The sequence below is a fragment of the Micromys minutus genome (assembly GCF_963924665.1).
Source record: "Micromys minutus genome assembly, chromosome: X".
NCBI classification, from domain to species: Eukaryota; Metazoa; Chordata; class Mammalia; order Rodentia; family Muridae; genus Micromys; species Micromys minutus.
Genome location: NC_137970.1, coordinates 41,133,660 through 41,152,995, shown reverse-complemented (window position 1 = coordinate 41,152,995; position 19,336 = coordinate 41,133,660). Strand labels below are relative to the sequence as shown.

General features: G+C 39.3%; 1 protein-coding gene across 1 annotated transcript in view; it reads right to left on the bottom strand.

Annotated features, from left to right (window-relative positions):
• The window catches only part of APOO (apolipoprotein O), a 64,596-nt gene extending 47,872 nt beyond the window's left edge, over positions 1 to 16,724 (bottom strand). The window contains exon 1 of the mRNA XM_080910934.1: positions 16,677 to 16,724. Coding sequence (XP_080767060.1) covers positions 16,677 to 16,685 — 9 coding nt within the window. The 5' untranslated portion in view covers positions 16,686 to 16,724. The remainder of the gene's footprint in view (positions 1 to 16,676) is intronic.
• Between the last annotated feature and the right edge of the window lie 2,612 nt (positions 16,725 to 19,336).

Genomic DNA, 19,336 nt, shown 5'->3' with positions numbered 1-19,336 from the left:
AAAAAACAAACAAAAGAAACCTCAAGATCATCTTAAGTTCTACCCTCAATCCTTTCTGTCGCTAAGCTCTGGTAATTGTACCTATTAAATTATCTTACTTCTCTTTACTCTTCTTTATCCCCTACTGTATGGTCTGTTCTAGCACCCTCATTTTTTTCCCAGATAGTTTCTAACAGCATCTTAATTGGTTGCCTAGCCCTCAATAGATTCAAAGCGCCACACGAGAAACAATGATCTATCTAAACTATAACCCATATTAGATTCTTTCTACTCTTACTTGAAGTTCCCCACCTCCACTAGGACTTTTATATAAACCAACAATTTACTATAACCTGCTACAACCACTTTCTCTAACCTCACTGACTCTGGCCACAAAACGTGAACTTTCTGTTTTTCTGGATTTACATTCACTGATTCCTATGATGATTTTCTTTTTCTGTAGGACTGCCTTTTTAAAAGCAGAGAGGATTTGTGCTTTTACTTTATTTTTTAATCTATGTATTTATGCCTATCATGCTCTCCCTAACAGGTTAAAATCCCTCAGAATGAAGTGTGTCTTGCTCCTATTTCTACTGCTATAGCTGTGCCCAGCACAAAAGAAATGTTTGGCTACTGCATGCACTGCCTGTTATAATGACACACCTGGAATAGGAAAGAGAACAGTGAACGATGCTGTTTTATCTAGGTAGCAACATTTAGAATCATAGAAATCATAGTACAAACATTTGCAGTAACTATAATACAAAACACTAAGCCACTTGGTAACACAAATCCTTACTCCCAAGAATTCAGCTGCTTGGAACTCTCAAAATAAGAATTCCAATATATTGGCTTATCAGAGATTTTTAAATATAGCTAATTAAGACCCAAACAGGCAGAATACTAAAAATTGGCTCAGACAGAAGCTGAGTTGCCGTTCTCAGCTTGGCAGATCTCAGGAGGGCTGTCATTGCGTTCCTGTTCCATGTGGCTAAATATCTCTCTCTGGTATGAGTATTCTCTAGCACAATTCACTCGAATATGGCACATTCTCTAGTGTAGACTCTCTTTCGACTTCTATTTCACAGAACCTACCAGGGACTTAATAGTCAGAAGAAACCAAGCAACTGGACCAGTATTTGATTGAATAGGAACCTACTAAATGCTTTAAAGGGGTAAGATGCCATTATTTTAAAAGAAAACCAAAAAAAAAAAAAAAAAAAAAAAGGCAATGGCCTTTGGCTCCGGGTCCTCCTCCCATAGTGAGCCAAGTAACTGGGATTATAGGTATTGGCCACTATACCCGATGGCTGCCATTATCTTAAATGCATTGCTGTTTGTCTCTCTCTTCTGAAGCTCGACTTATGATTACAAAACAAATACATCCTGGTAAATAGCATTACACATGCTAACAATTAGAAGAGGCCAACTAGAACCTGACTTCAAAATCATACACACCTACTGGGTGTCAGACACAGTAAGCAGATATGGTTGCTGGCTTAAAGAGCTTCTGGGAAACTTAGGAGGTTATTCAAAAAGCCTCAAGCAGTCAAGCATGTAGAATTCTTGAGGACAACATCAGTTCTAGGGTACAGAGTCTGATCAAGGCCAGCCTAGGCCTCATAGCCAGACCATCTCAAACAAGATCCAAAAGACTCAGGCAATATCCTGAGTGCTGAGATTATGAGTGTGTACCATCATACCTGGCTCTAATGCTTTAATTATTGCACTCAAGCTATTAGATCACTGAGCTATCATATAGCCTATACATTAAAATAAACGGCTCTTTCCAGAGTCGTATAAAATCATTTTAAATCCCTGTGAAAAGTAAATGTTATTTGAACATTTTAAAAGTAAATGCCATTCAAAATGATATATTTCTATACTTAACAAGAAGAGGTATAGCCACATCCCCACCCCACCCCCAAATGTTATACTGATTCTATATCATTTGTCTTTTCTCCAGTGGTTTCCATTCTGGAAGCATTTATTCATTTGCAATAGAATACTCCTCTGCTGAGGGTGTAATGCAGTAGGTTACATGCCTGGTATGCTTCAAGACCCTGGATTCCATCTTTCGCACCACACACCTAAAAGTGTTTCCTTTTGATTCCCCAGTTGTTTAAGAGGTAAAAATCTAAAGTGAAGGAGCTAAAGAGATGGCTCCATGGCTAAGAGTACTGAATGTTCTTCCAGAAGAGCCGGGTTTCATTCCTAGCACCCACATGGCAGCTTACAATTGTCTAGAACTACAGTTTCAGGGGATCTAATGGCCTCTTCTGGCCTCGATGGGCATCAGGGACACCCACAGTGCACGAAAGGCAAGCAGGCAAAACACTAATGTAAAATAGGTTTTTAGAAATCTATGAAAACTGACCAGTTTCAAAGTGATGCTTGTTCTAAACAACTAACATAAAACAAAAAGATAAGACATGTACAATTTTTATGGTAAAATAAATTGATGAGAACAACCAACAATTTAGTCCAAATGACATTACATTGGTATCCATAAAAAGACATTACTAATAATTTCTTATAAACTGAATTTTAAAAGAGAAACACTGCAAATTCACTCACAACTGTAGAAATATCAAAACAGACTACCTTGCCCTAAACAGACACTCAAATCTCCCCAGCTCTGTATACAAATAGTCAAATTCCTACCACAGAGCTATGGCTCTAGTTTTCTTTCTAGGCATAGTGACACCTGACTAGAATCCTACCATCTGGGAGGTGGAAACAGGAAACTCAAAAGTTCAAGGCCAGAAGCTGAAGATCTGGGTTCTGTTTCTAGCACCATATGGTGGTTCACAACCTTCTGTAATTCCAGTTCCAGGAGATTCAGCACACTCTTCTGACGTCCACTAGCACTAAGTATCCACAGGGTGCACCCACACACATGCAGACAAAACACTCATACACATAAAATAAATTAAAATAAAGAAATTTAAAATTTTTTGTTTTAAGAGTTCAAGAACATCCACGGCTATGCAGCCAGTTTGAAGAGCAACTTTGAAGACAGCCTGAGGTATTTGAGACCCTGCCTAAACAAACAGGCAAACAAAAACCAAGAAAAAAGAAAAACTGCCTTCTACTATTACAAACAGAATTTATGAGCTTTTTGATCCTGTAGTTTGTACCAAAGTAGCTGATATTTCCTAGTTCTTCTATATCTACTATAATCTTAAATATAAGCAAAAGATGAGGCTTGAAAAGTTATTAATATCTTTTCCTCACAAAAAAATTTTATTGGGGGGTACAAATGTCACTACAAAATTAGGCCAATAAAGCCATAAAAATATATTTCATCTAGAATTGTTTTATTTTTAGCTGTAAAAATAGCTATCTAATTTTGTCAAATATACATAGAAAAGTAACAAACCTATGTAATAAACAGGAAAAAAACACCCTTGCCAAAGAGTGTGATTGCTGTTCATTCAGGCAGATTTTGAGTCACCCACTTGGTTTCACAGACTTGAAACACATGTGACATGTAATTTACTGGGTTCCAAATGTATTCTGAACTTCCTCATTCAGGTAGAAATTGATTGCTGAATGCCCAAAACTCCAAAAAGGCTTTTCTCTCTCCCTCCCTTTCTTCCCTCCCTCCTCTACCCTCTCTGAGTAATGTCATAAAATCTGCTCAGTCAGAAGGTAAGGTAATATAAGAAAAAAAAGTTGTAGAGGAATATTCCTTTACTTGGAGCCTTGTTCTCAAATGAGCCTATATAACTAAAATTATTTATTATTTAATAGGAAGCACTATGTTATTGATGTAGAACCTTTCTAAACTTAGGTTTCATCTCCCAAATACAGCATCTATACAGAACTCCAAACTCTAATGAGAACTTCCTTCAACCTCATCCCAAGTACTTGTATGCTTTTTCTGTTTTAAAGAAAACTATAAATATTTTCACATAAAAATCATATTTCAATTAGCTGATGACAATTTAGATTTATTGTGAAAATCTTTGTTTAAAATGAAATAAAGACGAGTTTTCCGCGTTGGTTTGCACAGCGTCTGTGATGGCGGCGGCGGCTGAGGAAAGTGTGGCCGCTAGCTATGTCAGTTCCCCACAGCATTGGCCCGGTCTCCCGAGGCCGAAGGAATTGGAGCAGCGGGCGAAGAGAAGGACGCAGCCGCCAAAGGAACTCGTTGAGGACAGCGAGGCGGATGGGGAGGACGTTTTTGAGGTGAAGAGGATCCTGGACATGAAGTGTGAGGGGGGTAAGAATCTTCATAAAGTTCGATGGAAAGGATATAGGCCTGATGATGATACCTGGGAACCTGAGGTTCATCGGGAGGACTGTAAAGTTCTTCTTGAGTTTAGGAAGAAAGTTGCTGAGAACAAAGCTAAAGCAGTCAGGAAAGATATTCAGAGACTGTCTTTAAACCATGAAAAGTTGCAGACTGAGTGTGGAAGAGAAGGGCCTGAAGTCCTCTGACTCGGCAGAAGAGGAGAAAGAAAAAAATGAACCAAAATACCAGAAAAGGTATGATTTGGACAAAGAAGAAAAAGCCAGAAAAGAGCCAAAGGGATTAAAATCGTTTAAGGAAATCAGAAATGCGTTTGATTTATTTTTTAAAAAACTACGGAAGAGAAAAATGATGTTCTTGAGAATAATTCAAAAAGAGACGAAATATCACAGGATTATAAAATTACAGATGATAAAACCAAGACACGTATTTGCATAAGGAAAAGAGAAATACTAGAGATGAGACTGACACTTGGGCATACATTGCTGCAGAAGGAGGTCGTCAGGAAGTTTCAGACACTGTATGTCAAACAGATGAAAATTCTGATGGCAGGCAACCAATTTTGAGTTTGGGTATGGACCTGCAGTTGGAGTGGATGAAATTAGAAGATTTTCAGAAGCATCTTGATGGAGAAGATAAGCCCTTTATCAGAGCAAATAGGATCCCAAGCAATTTGTTGAGGGATGCTGTGAAAAATGGAGATTATTTTGCTGTGAAGGCTGCACTGAACTCAAATGAAGAATACAACTTGGATCAAGAGGATTCTACTGGAATGACCCTGGTGATGCTGGCTGCAGCAGGCGGTCAGGATGACCTCCTCAGACTCCTTATCACCAAAGGAGCAAAAAGTGAATGGGCGCCAGAAAAACGGGACTACAGCCCTCATTTGCGCTGCTGAGAAGGTTCGAGACATGACTGTGTGAGGGGAACTGAGAATCTTCTTCCTTTGTAGTGAAATATAATGATCATGTGTCATGAAAAAAAAGACAATATAAATAAATTTGGGCTTTATACAGAAACCTTAAGAGAGCTCTGGACAGATCCTAAAACGAGCTAAGAGTCAGTATTTTCTAGGTGACATCAGTCACCAATGCAGTTTAAGAGAGTTGATAGAGCCCTTGTATTATTCTTGGCTTACTTATTCATCTAATCTATGTCATAACATGATATAAGAAGCAACCCCTCCAATGTGAAAAGAAATTCATTTCAGCCAGCACAGAATACAAGCTGCTATTTCACAACGACTGACATTTGTGGAATATGAGAAAGAGATCCTTTGCTATTTCCATTGAAAGTGTTCAATATGGGTCATCAAGACTCAGAATCTGCCCGGGAAAGGCTGTTCTCACAAATCAGCTGCACATGCTCTTTTCCACCTAGATCAGAAGTGAGCCTAACACATAGGCCCAGGAAAGTCACACCAGGAGTTCTTAGACGGCAGAGAGCATAGTGCTCTCTAGAAAAGGGTCCTTTTTGGCCTAGAGAAAGAGCAGGGTCTCCACCAGTAGGACACAGGACTTGTGGGAAGAAGACTGAACTGCCAGAACATCCTCACAAGAACTCCCACACCTGAGCCCACAAAGACAGAGCTGAGTAACTACCATCAGAACTCACTGCTTGCCCACAAAAAGCCCAACACCCAGAAGCAATTTCCTTCCTGAGCCCACAGACCCTCAGATCCACAGGAGACACAGGCACCAGTCAGTGACAAGATCACCTATAGTCAGAGATAACAAGATGGCAAGAGGAAATCAAAAGAATTTAAGCAATGGAAACCAAGACAACCTGGCAACATCAGAACACAGCTCTCCCACCACAGCAAGTAGTGGATTGCCAAACAATCCAGAAAAAAAAAGACTTAGACTTGAAATCATATTTGATGATGATGATGATGGAGATCTTCGAGAAGCGCATAATAACTCCCTTAAACAATTCCAGGAGAACCAGGAAAAAAAACCACTCAAAGAACTACAAGAAAACACAACCAAACAGGTGAAGGAATTGAAAATGGAAATAGAAACAATAAAGAAAACATAAAAAGAGACCACCCTTCATAGATGCAAGCATCATCAACAGACTACAAGAGATGGAAGAGAGAATCTCAGGGGCTGAAGACACCATAGAAAACATAGACACAAGAGTAAGAGAAGGTGCAAAAACCAAAAAGCTCCTAACCCAAAATGTCCAGGAGATCCAGGACACAATGAGAAGACCAAATCTAAGGATAATAGGAATAGAAGAGGGAGAAGAGTATCAACTAAGAGGCACAGTAAATATCTTCAACAAAATTGTAGAAGAAAACTTCTCTACCCTTATGAATGAGATGACCATGAGCATGAAAGAAGCCTACAAAACTCCAAATAGAAATTCTTCCTGACACATAATAGTCAAAACACCAAATTTTCAAAACAAAGAAAGAACACTAAAAGCAGTAAGAGAAAAGGGACAAGTAACATATAAAGGCAGACCAATCAGAATTACACCAGACTTCTCAATAGAGACTATGAAAGCTAGCAGATCCTGGACAGACATCATACAGACTCTAAGAGAACACAAATGCCAGTCCAGGTTACTATATCCATCAAAACTCTCAATCACCATAGATGGAGAGACCAAGATATTCCAGGATAGAACCAAATTTATATAATAGCTGAATACAAATTCAGCCCTACAAAGGATAATAGATTGAAAACCCAACACAAGGAGGGAAACTACACCCTAGGATAAGCAAGAAAATCATTATGCAAGAAAACCAAAAGAAGAAAGACACACAAACATACATAATTCTACCTTTATCAACAAAAAATAACAGGAAACAATTCCTTAATATCTGTTAAAATAAATGGACTCAATTCCACAGTAAAGAAACATAGACTATCAGACTGGATACATAAACAGGATCCAGCATTTTGCTGCATACAGGAAATTCATCTCAGACAAAGACAGACACTAGCTCAGAGTAAAAGGCTGGGAAAAAAAAAAACCTTACAGCAAATAGCCCCAAGAAACAAACTGGAGGAGCCATTATAATATCGAATGAAATAGATTTTCAACCAAAAGTTATCAAAAAAAAAAAGATAAGGAAGGACACTTTTTACTCATTACCGGAAAAATCTATCAAGATGAATTCTCAATCCTGAACATCTGTGCTCCAAATAAAAGGGTACCCAAATTCATAAAAGAAACCCTACTAATACTAAAGCTCAAAGCATATATTGCACCACACATATAATAACATGGTCAAACAAGAAATAAAGAAATTAAGGATATTTTCTAATTTAATGAAAATGAAAGCACAACATACCCAAACCTATGGGATGCAAAGTACTAAGAGGAAAACTCATAGCACTGAGTGCCTCCAAAAAAGAAGAAGAAGAAGAAGAAAGAAATGGAGAGAGCATACACTAACAGCTTCACAGCACAGCTGAAAACTCTAGAACAAAAAGAAGCAGATACACCCAAGAGGCATAGATGGCAAGAAATAATCAAACTCAGAGCAGAAAGGAGCCAAGTAGAAACAAAAAGAACCATACAAAGAATCAACAAAACCAGGAGCTGGTTCTTTGAGAAAATCAACAAGATTGATAAACCCTTAGCCAGACTAACTAGAAGGCAAAGAGAGAGTGTCCAAATTAACAAAATCAGAAATGAAAGGGGAGTCATAACAACTGAAACTGAGATAACTAAAGAAACCATCAGAGCCTACTACAAAAACCTATACTCAGCAAAACTGGAAAATCTGGAGGAAATAGACTAATTTCTAGACAGATACCATATATCAAATTTAAGTCAGGATCAAATAAACCATCTAAACAGTCCCATAACAGCTAAAGAAATAGAAGCAGCGATCAAAAGCCTCCAAACTAAAAAAAGCACAGGACCAGATGGGTTCATTGCAGAATTCTATCAGACATTCATAGACCACCTAATACCAATCAATACTCTCCAAACTACTCCACAAAATCGAGACAGAGGAAACACTACCCAACTCATTCTTAGAAGCCACAATTACTCTCATTCCTAAACCACACAAAGACCCTATAAGGAAAGAGAACTTCAGATGAATCTCCCTCATGAAAACTAATGCAAAAATATTCAATAAAATTCTTGCAAACCAAATCCAAGAACACATCAAAACGATCATTCACCATGATCAAGTAGGCTTCATCCCTGGGATGCAGGGATGGTTCAATATACAGAAATCCATCAACAGAACAGACCATATAAACAAACTCAAAGAAAAAAACCAGATGATCATTTCACTAGATGCTGAGAAAGCATTTGACAAAATTCAACACCCCTTCATGTTAAAAGTCTTGGAAATATCAGGAATTCAAGGCCCATACTTAAACATAATAAAAACAATACACAGCAAACCAGTAGCCAACATCAAACTAAACGGTGAGAAACTTGAAGCAATCGCACTAAAATCAGAGACTAGACAAGGCTGTCTACTCTCTTTCTACCTGTTCAATAAAGTACTGGAAGTCCTGGCCAACACAATTAGACAACAAAAGAAGTCAAAGAGAAAGAAATCAGAAAGAAGTCAAAATACACTATTTGCCAATGACATGATAGTATATTTAAGTGACCACAAAAATTCTTCCAGAGAACTCCTACAGCTGATAAACAACTTCAGCGAAGTGGCTGGCTATAAAATTAACTCAAAGAAATTAGTAGCCTTCCTCTACTCAAAAGATAAACAGGCTGAGAAAGAAATTAGGGAAAAGATAACCTTCACAATAGTCACAAACAATATGAAATACCTTGGTGTGACCCTAACTAAGCAAGTGAAAGATCTGTATAACAAGAACTTCAAATCTCTAAAGAAAGAAATTGAAGAAGATCTCAGAAGATGGAAAGATCTCCCATGCTCATGGATTGGAAGGATCAACATTGTAAAAATGGCCATCTTACCAAAAGCAATCTACAGATTCATTGCAATCCCCACCAAAATTCCAAGTCATTTCTTCATAGAGTTGGAAAATGCAATTTGCAAATTCATCTGGAATAACAAAAATCCTAGAATAGCAAAATCTAGTCTCAACAAGAAAACTTCTGCAGGAATCACCATCCCTGACCTCAAGATATATTACAAACCAATTGTGTTAAAAACTGCATGGCACTGGTACAGAGATAGGCAGGTAGATTAATGGAAAAGAATAGAAGGTCCAGAAATGAACTCTCACATGTATGGTCACTTGATCTTTGACAAAGGAGTTGAAAATATTCAATGGAAAAAGGACAGCATCTTCAACAAATGGTGTTGGTTCAACTGGCAGTCAGCATACAGAAGAATGAAAATAGACCCTTTCTTATCTCCTTGTACAAAGCTCAAGTACAAATGGATCAAAGATCTCCACATAAAACCAGGTACACTGAAACTATTAGAAGAGAAATTGGGAAAAACCTTAGAACACATAGGCACAGGGGAAAATTTCCTGAACAGAACACCAATGGCTTATTTTCTAAGATCAAGAATCGATAAATGGGACTTCATGAGATTGCAAAGTTTCTGTAAGGCTAAGGACACTGACAAGGGGGAAAAAAAAGCAGCAAACAGACTGGGAAAGGATCTTTGCCAATCCAACATCTGATAAAGGTCTAATATCCAATATATACAAAGAACTCAATAAGTTAGACACTAGAGAATCAAACAATCCTATTAAAAATGGGTACAGAGCTAAACAAAAAGTTCTCAATTGAGGAATATCAAATGGCTGAGAAGCATCTAAGGAAGTCCTCAACATCCTTAGCCATCAGGGAAATGCAAATCAAAACAACCTTGAGATTCCATCTCACACCAGTCAGAATGGCTAAGATCAAAAACTCAGATGACAGCAGATGCTGGTGAGGATGCGGAGAAAGAGGAACACTCCACCACTGTTGGTGGGGTTGTAAGCTAGTACAACCACTCTGGAAATCAGTCTGGTGATTCCTCAGAAAATTGGACATAGTACTACCTGAAGACCCAGTTATTCCACTTCTGGGCATATACCCCAGAGACACTCCAATATACAACAAAGACACATGCACCACAATGTTCATAGCAACCTTATTTATAATAGCCAGAAACTGGAGAGAACCCAGATGTCCTTCAGTAGATGAATGGATATAGAAATCGTGGTACATTTATACAATGGAGTACTATTCAGCTATTAGAAACAATGACTTTACGAAATTTCTAGGTAAATGGATGGAACTAGAGAATATCATCCTGAGTGAGGTAACCCAGTCACAAAAGACAGATATAATATACAGTCACTGATAATTGGATAATAGCCCCAGAAAGCTCTGAATACCCAAGAAACAACTCACAGACCATATGAAGCTCAAAATGAAGGCCAAAATGTGGAAGCCTCAGTCCTTCTTAGAAAAAAAGAAGTGTATAGCACCCTTTCAGAGTGTGGTACACCTAGACCTTAAATCATTACTAATTCAAGAGCTAAGAATGCAGCCTTGTGGCAATCCTTGGTATTTAAAAAATCATATTTAATCTTTACAAACCAGGAAAACTTTGACTATTTCTATGATACATTTTGTTTTATATATACTTTATGCTCATTGTAACTAGTAAGATTTCAATGCATACTGTCAACCTTTAAAAAAAATCAAGTACTAACAAAAAATATATTCATATAGTTTTATGCAAAAATGCTTTTAAAATCTGTACATTTATCTGTTTTTTAAATAACGTTTAATTAAAGTGTTCAATATAAATATACATATCTGAATTATAATTCACTGAGTATGCTTCCAAATTAAAACAATAAACAAAAGTTTCTGAATCTCTCTAGCACCCACAGAGGGTTCCTTATCTTTGCAAAAGCAAAGCCAATAAAAAATTAAGTGGGCTCTAGTATGAGCTCTGAATAAAACATAGTAGATTGTTCTGAGCCTCTTGACTAAAGTCAAGTGTAAAATATATTACATAGCTTAAAGATTTCTCGATAGAAGTCTGAAGACAGGTAACTAGTTCAAATGAGTTTTAAAGAAAATTCACTCAACATACAAGTATACTATAATACATAGTAGTACCATAAAAATACAGCTTAATATTGACTTAGAGGCTTTTGGAATATTAAAAACTATAACAGAACTAATATAAACTAGGGGGAAATTTAGCAAAAGTTCTAAAATACATCTTCTCTAAGATTTATTTTTTTATTATTACTATAGATAAAGAGAATGTTAGTTTCCTCTGTGGTAATATGGAATTGTTCAAGGTCCTAACATTGAATACTCCACTGACTTTTTGTGATGCAAGGTATGTGTACACTGCCCTGGCTGACCTGGAACTCACCATACAGACCAAGCTGGCCGCTAACTCACAGAGATCTACCTGCTTCTGCCTCCTGAGCACTGGGATAAAAGCTATGCAACACTGTGCCAGCTCCTCTACTGCCTCTGTGCAAGCATTTCCTTTATCATTTAGAAAACCTATTCACCCTTGACTGGCTAACATCAAAAGTCAGATCAAGCATGTTCTTTATTGAGTCTGATATCCACTGCTGGTGTTCTATGGTTGTTATCAAAGTTGTGTGAATGTTCCACAAACTGGACCTGGATTCTTTCTTTAGAGATTCTGATGTCATTGGTCTAGAGTCCTTCCTACCAGTTATAGAGACATCCACTAAGCTTCAGATAACTCAAACATGCCATCTAGGTTCAGACCCATTCTATTATAATGCACTTGTTACATCTGTACCAATAGCCGCATGTAAGATTTAAGTCAAAGTTTGACAGTTACCTACAAGTATTAAAAACCTAGAGATCACTAGACTCTACCTAACAAATTAATCTTTGGGGCGGAAAAGATGACTTAGCAATAAACAGTGCTTGCTGCTCTTCTACAGGCCTAAATTCAGTTGCTGGTTCCCAGAACCTATGTCAAACAGCTCACAACTACCTCTAAATCCAGCTCTAAGGCATCCAGAGGCCTCTTCTGGCCTCCAAGGGTACCAGCACACACACCATGACATTCATATAAGTAAAAAAATTTTTAAATTAATTTTAAAGTAAAACTGAACTATATGAAAGGCCCCCCAAGTATATCGTAAATAACCATGATGGCTGGCTAGATTTGGGAACTCGTAGATAAAAACTCAGTCACTGTACTTATATTCCACAGAACATTAACTATGCCCAGGCCATAGTCACACAGTGATTAAAATCTGTGAAATGAATAAAATCTAGTATCACACACTGGGAATGCATGTATTCAATATTAAAACTTCCTGTTACAGTATAAAAAAAAACTGTTTTCAAAAACAGAATCCAAATTCTGGCATACTTTTCAAATGTGATGTTTTTAAAAGATCCACTAATGTGGGACTGGAGAGGTGGCTCAGTGGTTAAGAGCACTTCCAGTGGTCCTGAGTTCAATTCCCAGCAACCACATGGTGGCTCACAACCATCTGTATTGGGATCCGATGCCCTCTTCGGTGTGTCTGAAAATAGCAACACTGTACTCACAAACATAAATAAATCTTTTGAAAAAAAAATCCACTCATGTTCCCTACTGCCCTGAATATGAATAGCCAATTCAAAACAATGGTCACAGAGCTGGAGCAACGGCTAAGTGATTAAGAGTATATATAGAGAGAATATCATCCTGAGTGAGGTAACCCAGTCACAAAAGAACAGACATAATATGCAGTCACTGATAATTGGATAATAGCCCCCAGAAAGCTCTGAATACCCAAGAAACAATTCACAGACCATATGAAGCTCAAATTCTTAGGAAAAAAAAAATAAGTGTATAGCACCCTCTCAGAGTGTAATACACCTAGACCTTAAATCATTAATAATTCAAAAGCTAGGAATATAGCCTTGTGGCAGTTTTTAGTATCCAAAGATCATTATGTTTAATCCATACACACCAAGAAAACTCTATTTCCATGTTACGTTCTGTTCTACATGTAGTTTATTATGGTAACTCATAGGATTTCAATGCATGCTATCAAACCTCTAAAAGAATTAAGTATTGACAAAAATATAATCATATAATATTATGCCAAAATGCTTTTAAAAATCTGTACATGTATCTCTCTTTTTTAAATAAAGTTGTATAAAAAAATAAAGAAAACGCTTTGAAATGATGGGGGAAAAAAGTGTATATTATTCTTACAGAGGATCCAAGTTCAATTCCCAGCATCCACATCAGGCAGCTTGCAAGTATCTGAAACCCCAGCTTCAGGGAGCCAACACTTCTTTGACCTCCTTGGGTACATACATAAACTCATAAATAAATAATACAATTTTTAAAAGAAAACAATTTTTAAAAGAAAACAATGGTCAAAGTATAAATATTAAATATGCCCTCAATTAGCTGCACATATTGTACTTCCCTACCAACACCTATACTATCAACTCCTGTTCCTTCCAGTTCTAGTCTTCCCAAGCTGGCAATTCCCAAAGCCAGACCAGTCCTATCATTTGTTCTTTCCCCCGCAAGCAGAGATCTGTGATAGTGAAACTCTCAGAACTTCTGCAAAGCATTTTTATTCCCGCTTAGTACCTCTTCCAAATCCTACTCATTAATAAATCCATTGACCTCAAAAAAAAACCAGGGTACATTCACTAAAGATCTTACTAAATAAATTCTTAACCATTCAAAGTGTGATGACCAGCAGCATCAATGACAGGAAGATGCTCAAAAAATAAATAAATAAATAAATAAATAAATAAAAGGAAAAGCTGAGGACCCCATTCCAATCTAGATTTTAATAAGTCACCTGCACAGTAAAATTGGATGAATACCAGGTATCAGTTTTACTATCCTCAAATAAAATTCGTCATTCACTGACACACATTACTTGAGTCATATATAATACATATTTACTTTATAGATAACATAATACTGGAAGGTACTGCATAAACTACCAGAGGAGAAAACCAACCCAGCTACACACCCTGTGGTCTACAATGGTGACCTGCCTATAAGACAAGCTAGTACAATAGTGGCACAAAAGTTATAGGAGTAACTAACCACTAATGAATTACAACTAAGGCCCATACCATGAGATAGAAGCCATACCTGACACTGCCTAGGTGCCCAAGAACCTGAGACTCGAGAGGTCCATGGACCTAGGAGAAATCCAAATACTACTGTTCTGCTAAAGAACGTAGCAATAAAATGACTCGTAATGATATTTTGCTATACTTATAGATCAGTGTCTAGCTCAACCATCATCAAAGAAGTTTTGCCCTGCAGCAGATGGGAACAAATACAGAGACCTACGACTGGACAATATGCACAAAGTGACAGATCTTGGAACAGTCAGTCCTAAATGGGATGTCCCTCCATCAAGTCCCTCCCCTCAGGGCTCAGAGAAAGAACCCTTAGAAGAGGAGGAGGAACATTTGTAAGGGCCAACAGGAAGAGACCCCAGTGAAACAAGGCCTTCTAAATAAAGCATGATAGACACCCAGTGTGAAAGCACAGAGACATCACACACAGGGCCTGCATGGCTCTGCACCAGATAGGGGCCCAGTGTTGACAGAAGTGGACCCAGGTTCCATTCCCAGCACCCACACGGTATCTGACAAACATTTGTAACTCCAGAGAAGGGGATTATATTCCGTCTTCTAGCCGCTATTGGTACCAGGCAAGTATGTAGTACACAGACATATATGCAGGCAAAACACTACTACACATAAAATAAAAAAATAAAACAAATGTTCAACACAACTCAAGACACAAAGAACAACCCCTGGAATTTCCAAAACCTCCCCAAAGGAGGTGGTACCAATCAGCTGAGAACACTGTTTTACAATCACATTTTTTATCTGAGTCATAGACCAATGCTAATCTTTCATGTGCATTAATAAATTAAATGTATCAGGATCATGAAAGATTTTCAAAGAGCCAATGTCAATGCACACTTACACAAAGTTATCTGAACATACCTGACATGCTGATCCAATTTCTATTACACCTCTTCCTTCCTAAGGAACCCTACTGTGTTCGTGAAACATTCCTTCCCCCCAATATTTAAGCGGCGATTCTGTATAGCCTAAGCTAACCAAAGACCAGCATTCCATGGCAACTGCTATGGGGCTAGGGACAAGCACATGACCCATACTGGTCCAATCAGACCTGAAGAAAAAAAAACATAATACAAACTTGGGAGTTTTATCATCTCTTCTTCCCCTAGTGAGTAAGTATTGTTACTGGCAGTCATCTTGAAACCATAAGGAAAACCAACAATGCCATAGTAAACCCAGAAGATCCAGGTCTCTGATAACATTGCTGAGCCAACAAATCAATGAGTTCAGTGTTCATCCTCCTTCTGTGTTTAGTGACATAATTCTCCTCAGTGTTTAACAATTAGATTTTACTACCCTAATTTAACAGTGGTGGGGGGGAGGCAGTTAAGTGGAGTTAAGTGACATGCTCACTATCATATAGCTAGAAGCTGGCAATACACAGCAATGGAAGGCACAAACCATGGGCTCATTTTCATCCCTTACTATTGTGCCTCAAACACTAAAGCTGCAAGAAACTTTGAAATGAGTAGCACAATTCTGAGATTCCCTTAGCATTCTTCTGTGAATATTATGTTTCTTGGAGACTTAATTTTGTTGATTTCTGGCTGCCTGTGATTATTTTTTAAGACAGAGACTCTTTATGTAAAACAGGGGTTTTCCTGAAAATCGCCATGAAAACCAAAACCAGGAACTCACGAAGATCCACCTGCCTCTGCGTCCTGAGTCCTGAAATTAAAGGCATGCACAGCCCTGTGATTTTTTTTATGACAAAATATAATTGACTTTTAAGAAAGAATAATTTTTATGCTAAAATACAGGTTTTTGAAAGTCTTCACTGTAAATGTCCATCTTATGGAGGACAGTTCAAAAATACTGTAAGAGGGGAGAAGAGTCGACTTGATACTAATGCTCACTCGGCAGTAGAGGTCCAGCTACACACGCACGCACACACACACACACACACACACACACACACACACACACACACACACACACACACACACACATCCCCAAGCCAGCATCCCTGACATCCTTCGAAGCTGACCCTCCCCCCACCCACAGGTCAGGTTCTGAAACCTGATCCTGCCAAGCAACCAAAACCACAAACCCTGCAGCGACCAGACCTGGCCTCATCCTACCCACGACCCCAAAAGGGCATTAGCCGAGGAGGTTGGTACTATGGAGGCGTTTTAACTTTTCAAAGTGTTTCATTCGCGAGAGAGCTCAAAAGGCCGATCCCAACCATCTAGGGTTTCACGCCACAGCCTCACAGGTGCTACACCAAGCGCTGAATGAACTGCCGCCGAGCCAGGACTCAGCCCGGAGGTGGGCAAACCCTCCGGTGGAACCGAGTCTGGCTCTTAAAGAGGCGCTAGAGGAGCGTGGAAAGGGCTCCTGGAGGCCGATAGGGGACAATGACAGCTGTGACCCGGCTCCATATTCTCACCTTGAACATGTCGCTGGCAGCCGCGGCTAGAGCAGGGTCACCCCTCCTCTGGCCCCTCCCACTATAAAAAAGAGACTACGGTGGCCGGGTTAGATCCTGATTCCCTTGACCACGAGCGGGCACCAGATGTTGCTGTGACGCCAGCTTAACCCGCTAAAAGCTCAGGCCGGCGCCGCTAGGTGGCGCGTTGCGTCGCGTTGCGTTGCTTAGCAACCGAGTCGCGCGCGGGAACCTAAGGAATTCAAACCCCGCCTTCTAGTAGGTCCTGCCTCCTCGCCAGCTGTTGCTAGGCGGCAAAAGGCTGCAAGTCCGTGTAGGCGGCCACACGCTGTGGTAAGAAGAAGGCGGTTCTTTGGCTTCTTGCCGCCGCGCTGGGGACCGGCTTTCGCCTCCACCCTCTGGCTCCCCGCTGCGAGGGAAGGGAATCCTGAGAGCTGGGGCAGCCGGGCGGTGGCGCCCGACAGACGAGGGTAGCCTTCACAAGTCTTGTAGTGAGAAGCAGCGGATCGACCCGACCCGACCCGACCCGACCGTGGGGCATCGATTTACCTCACAAAAGGTTTTTCCCTTAAAGAATTTACCTTGTGCTGAATGTTCCTTAAGTTTTACGTTTAAACTAAATGTACCACGTCGTTTAATTGCGAAGAACTGGCCGGTTATTTGATTTTAAAGTACTTAAGTGTAAATCTGATCATCAAATAGTCCCGTTTAATACTTGTAGAAGTAAAATGGCAGTATTTAGCTATTTGCAAGAAAAATAAGCTTTAATATTGGTTTAATGACAATTTTATTCCTTTCACCCAACTCTATGGACGTAATTCTCATGGCCGAGTATCCAAGGCTGCAAAAAATCTAAAGCAAGGGTTTAATTCCAGGTAGTCTGTCTTTTGAAATCTCGGCGCTAGCCTCAGGGAGCGCTAGCCGGTCCGATAATGAAGGCTGCAAAAAATCTAAAGCTAGGATTCAATTCCAGGTACTCTGTCTTTGAAATCTCGGCGCTAGCTTCAGGGAACGCTAGCTGGTCCGATAATGACGGTGTGTTTCTTACTTCGTTCTGGATTTGTCCTAATTCGACAGAAAATGGACGAAGCCCTGTGGGCGGGCGTCCTGGAGATGCGGAGATTTTTTCAGTGTAAGGTCACTGTCCTTTTACCCAGAGACTGCTAGGGACACACCTGTCCTTAAGGAAAATAGGGGTTTTTTTATTCGCTGAGAGAGGAGGAGAGAGAGAAATAAAAGGCAGGCCGTCGGGGCCGTCCAGGGCAGTTCGGGACAAACTGGAGCACTTCGGTACGAAGATGTTAGGTTTGTCGTACTATCTGAGCTTTAGTTTAGTGATTTGTGGTCAAAGTTTTTTTTGTTTTTTGATCTTTTAAAGCAGGTCTTTGCGGTGTTAGCAAGTTTCAGGGAGGAGAAAGCGCTAAGGCTCAGCCTACTGACAGACTTAAGCCTCAGCCAAACTCCCAAATGTTAAGGGCAGCTTTTCTTTTTCCTTCTCAACAGAATTGTGTCTTCCAAGCCATCCCAATCTCTTGTCTCTAAGGAGAAATACTGAATTGACTCGGAAGGCTCTGCATCAGTAAGGTAACGTCTTAAAAAGTGGGAAGCATAGTGATAAGTTGCAGCCAAGGCACTTTTTTAATGTGGGAGTAAGTCGGGGTGAGCGGGGAATGTAAACTAGGAAAAGAGGGAAATGACAACTTCACCTTCACTAAACTCTAACTGAACTTCAGCATTTATTTTAAGTACGTTGTAGACAACAAACCTCAGTATTGGGAGTACTTGGGAGTGTCACCAATAAAAAGCAGATATATTCGTTACCATTTACAGTCACAGCAGCTAACTAAAAATATCACTTATGTTCATTACTACAAAAGTACCGTTGTTAATAGATTTTTATTTTATGCATAAAGAAGGCACGTATTACTGCAATTTCCTTTTAAAGGGTATTTCGATGGTATGACTAATAATTTGGGAACCTTCATCCAAACGGGCATGTACTGCTTCAAAGAGTAAACAGTTAAAGGTACACTCTAGTAAACTCTTACGTGCCTGCTCACTTTGACAAAAAGGCACGGAACCTCGGAGAGGTTAAGTAATTTGCTTATTCTCACACGTGTTCCGTAAAAATTGGACCAAAACTAACACAAAAAAGCTTTTTAGAAAATGTGTAAAAACTCTCCACTCAGCATAGTGTCCCGTGCTAGTAAGGAGTCTGTGAGGAAAATGACTATCCCTGAATTATTGCTCCAAAAAGATAACTTCAAGAGCCAGGTGTGGTGGTGAACATCTGTAATCCCAGCATATGGGATGTTGAGGCAGGAGGATTAGCTTAAAGCTACTGTATGCTACGTATTGAATTTGAGACCAGGCTCAGTTACCTGAGACCTGTGTCACAGAAAGAAAAGTTAGCTTCAGCTGTCCGGTGACTAGAAGGAAGAAGACAGGAGATGGGTGGGGCGATTAGGAGGTTTCGGAGCGAGCCACGGTCTTTCTGACATACCTCGTGGTATGTTTAGTATGGAAAGGGTGCAAACTGGAAACAACACTAAAAGCTCAATGCTCTCTTCTGAAAGGGATTCAAAACTTGACACAGCAATCATCTGACATTTGAGGCTAGTCCAGAATGTAAGGATGTGGGGATTATGACCTTAAAAGCT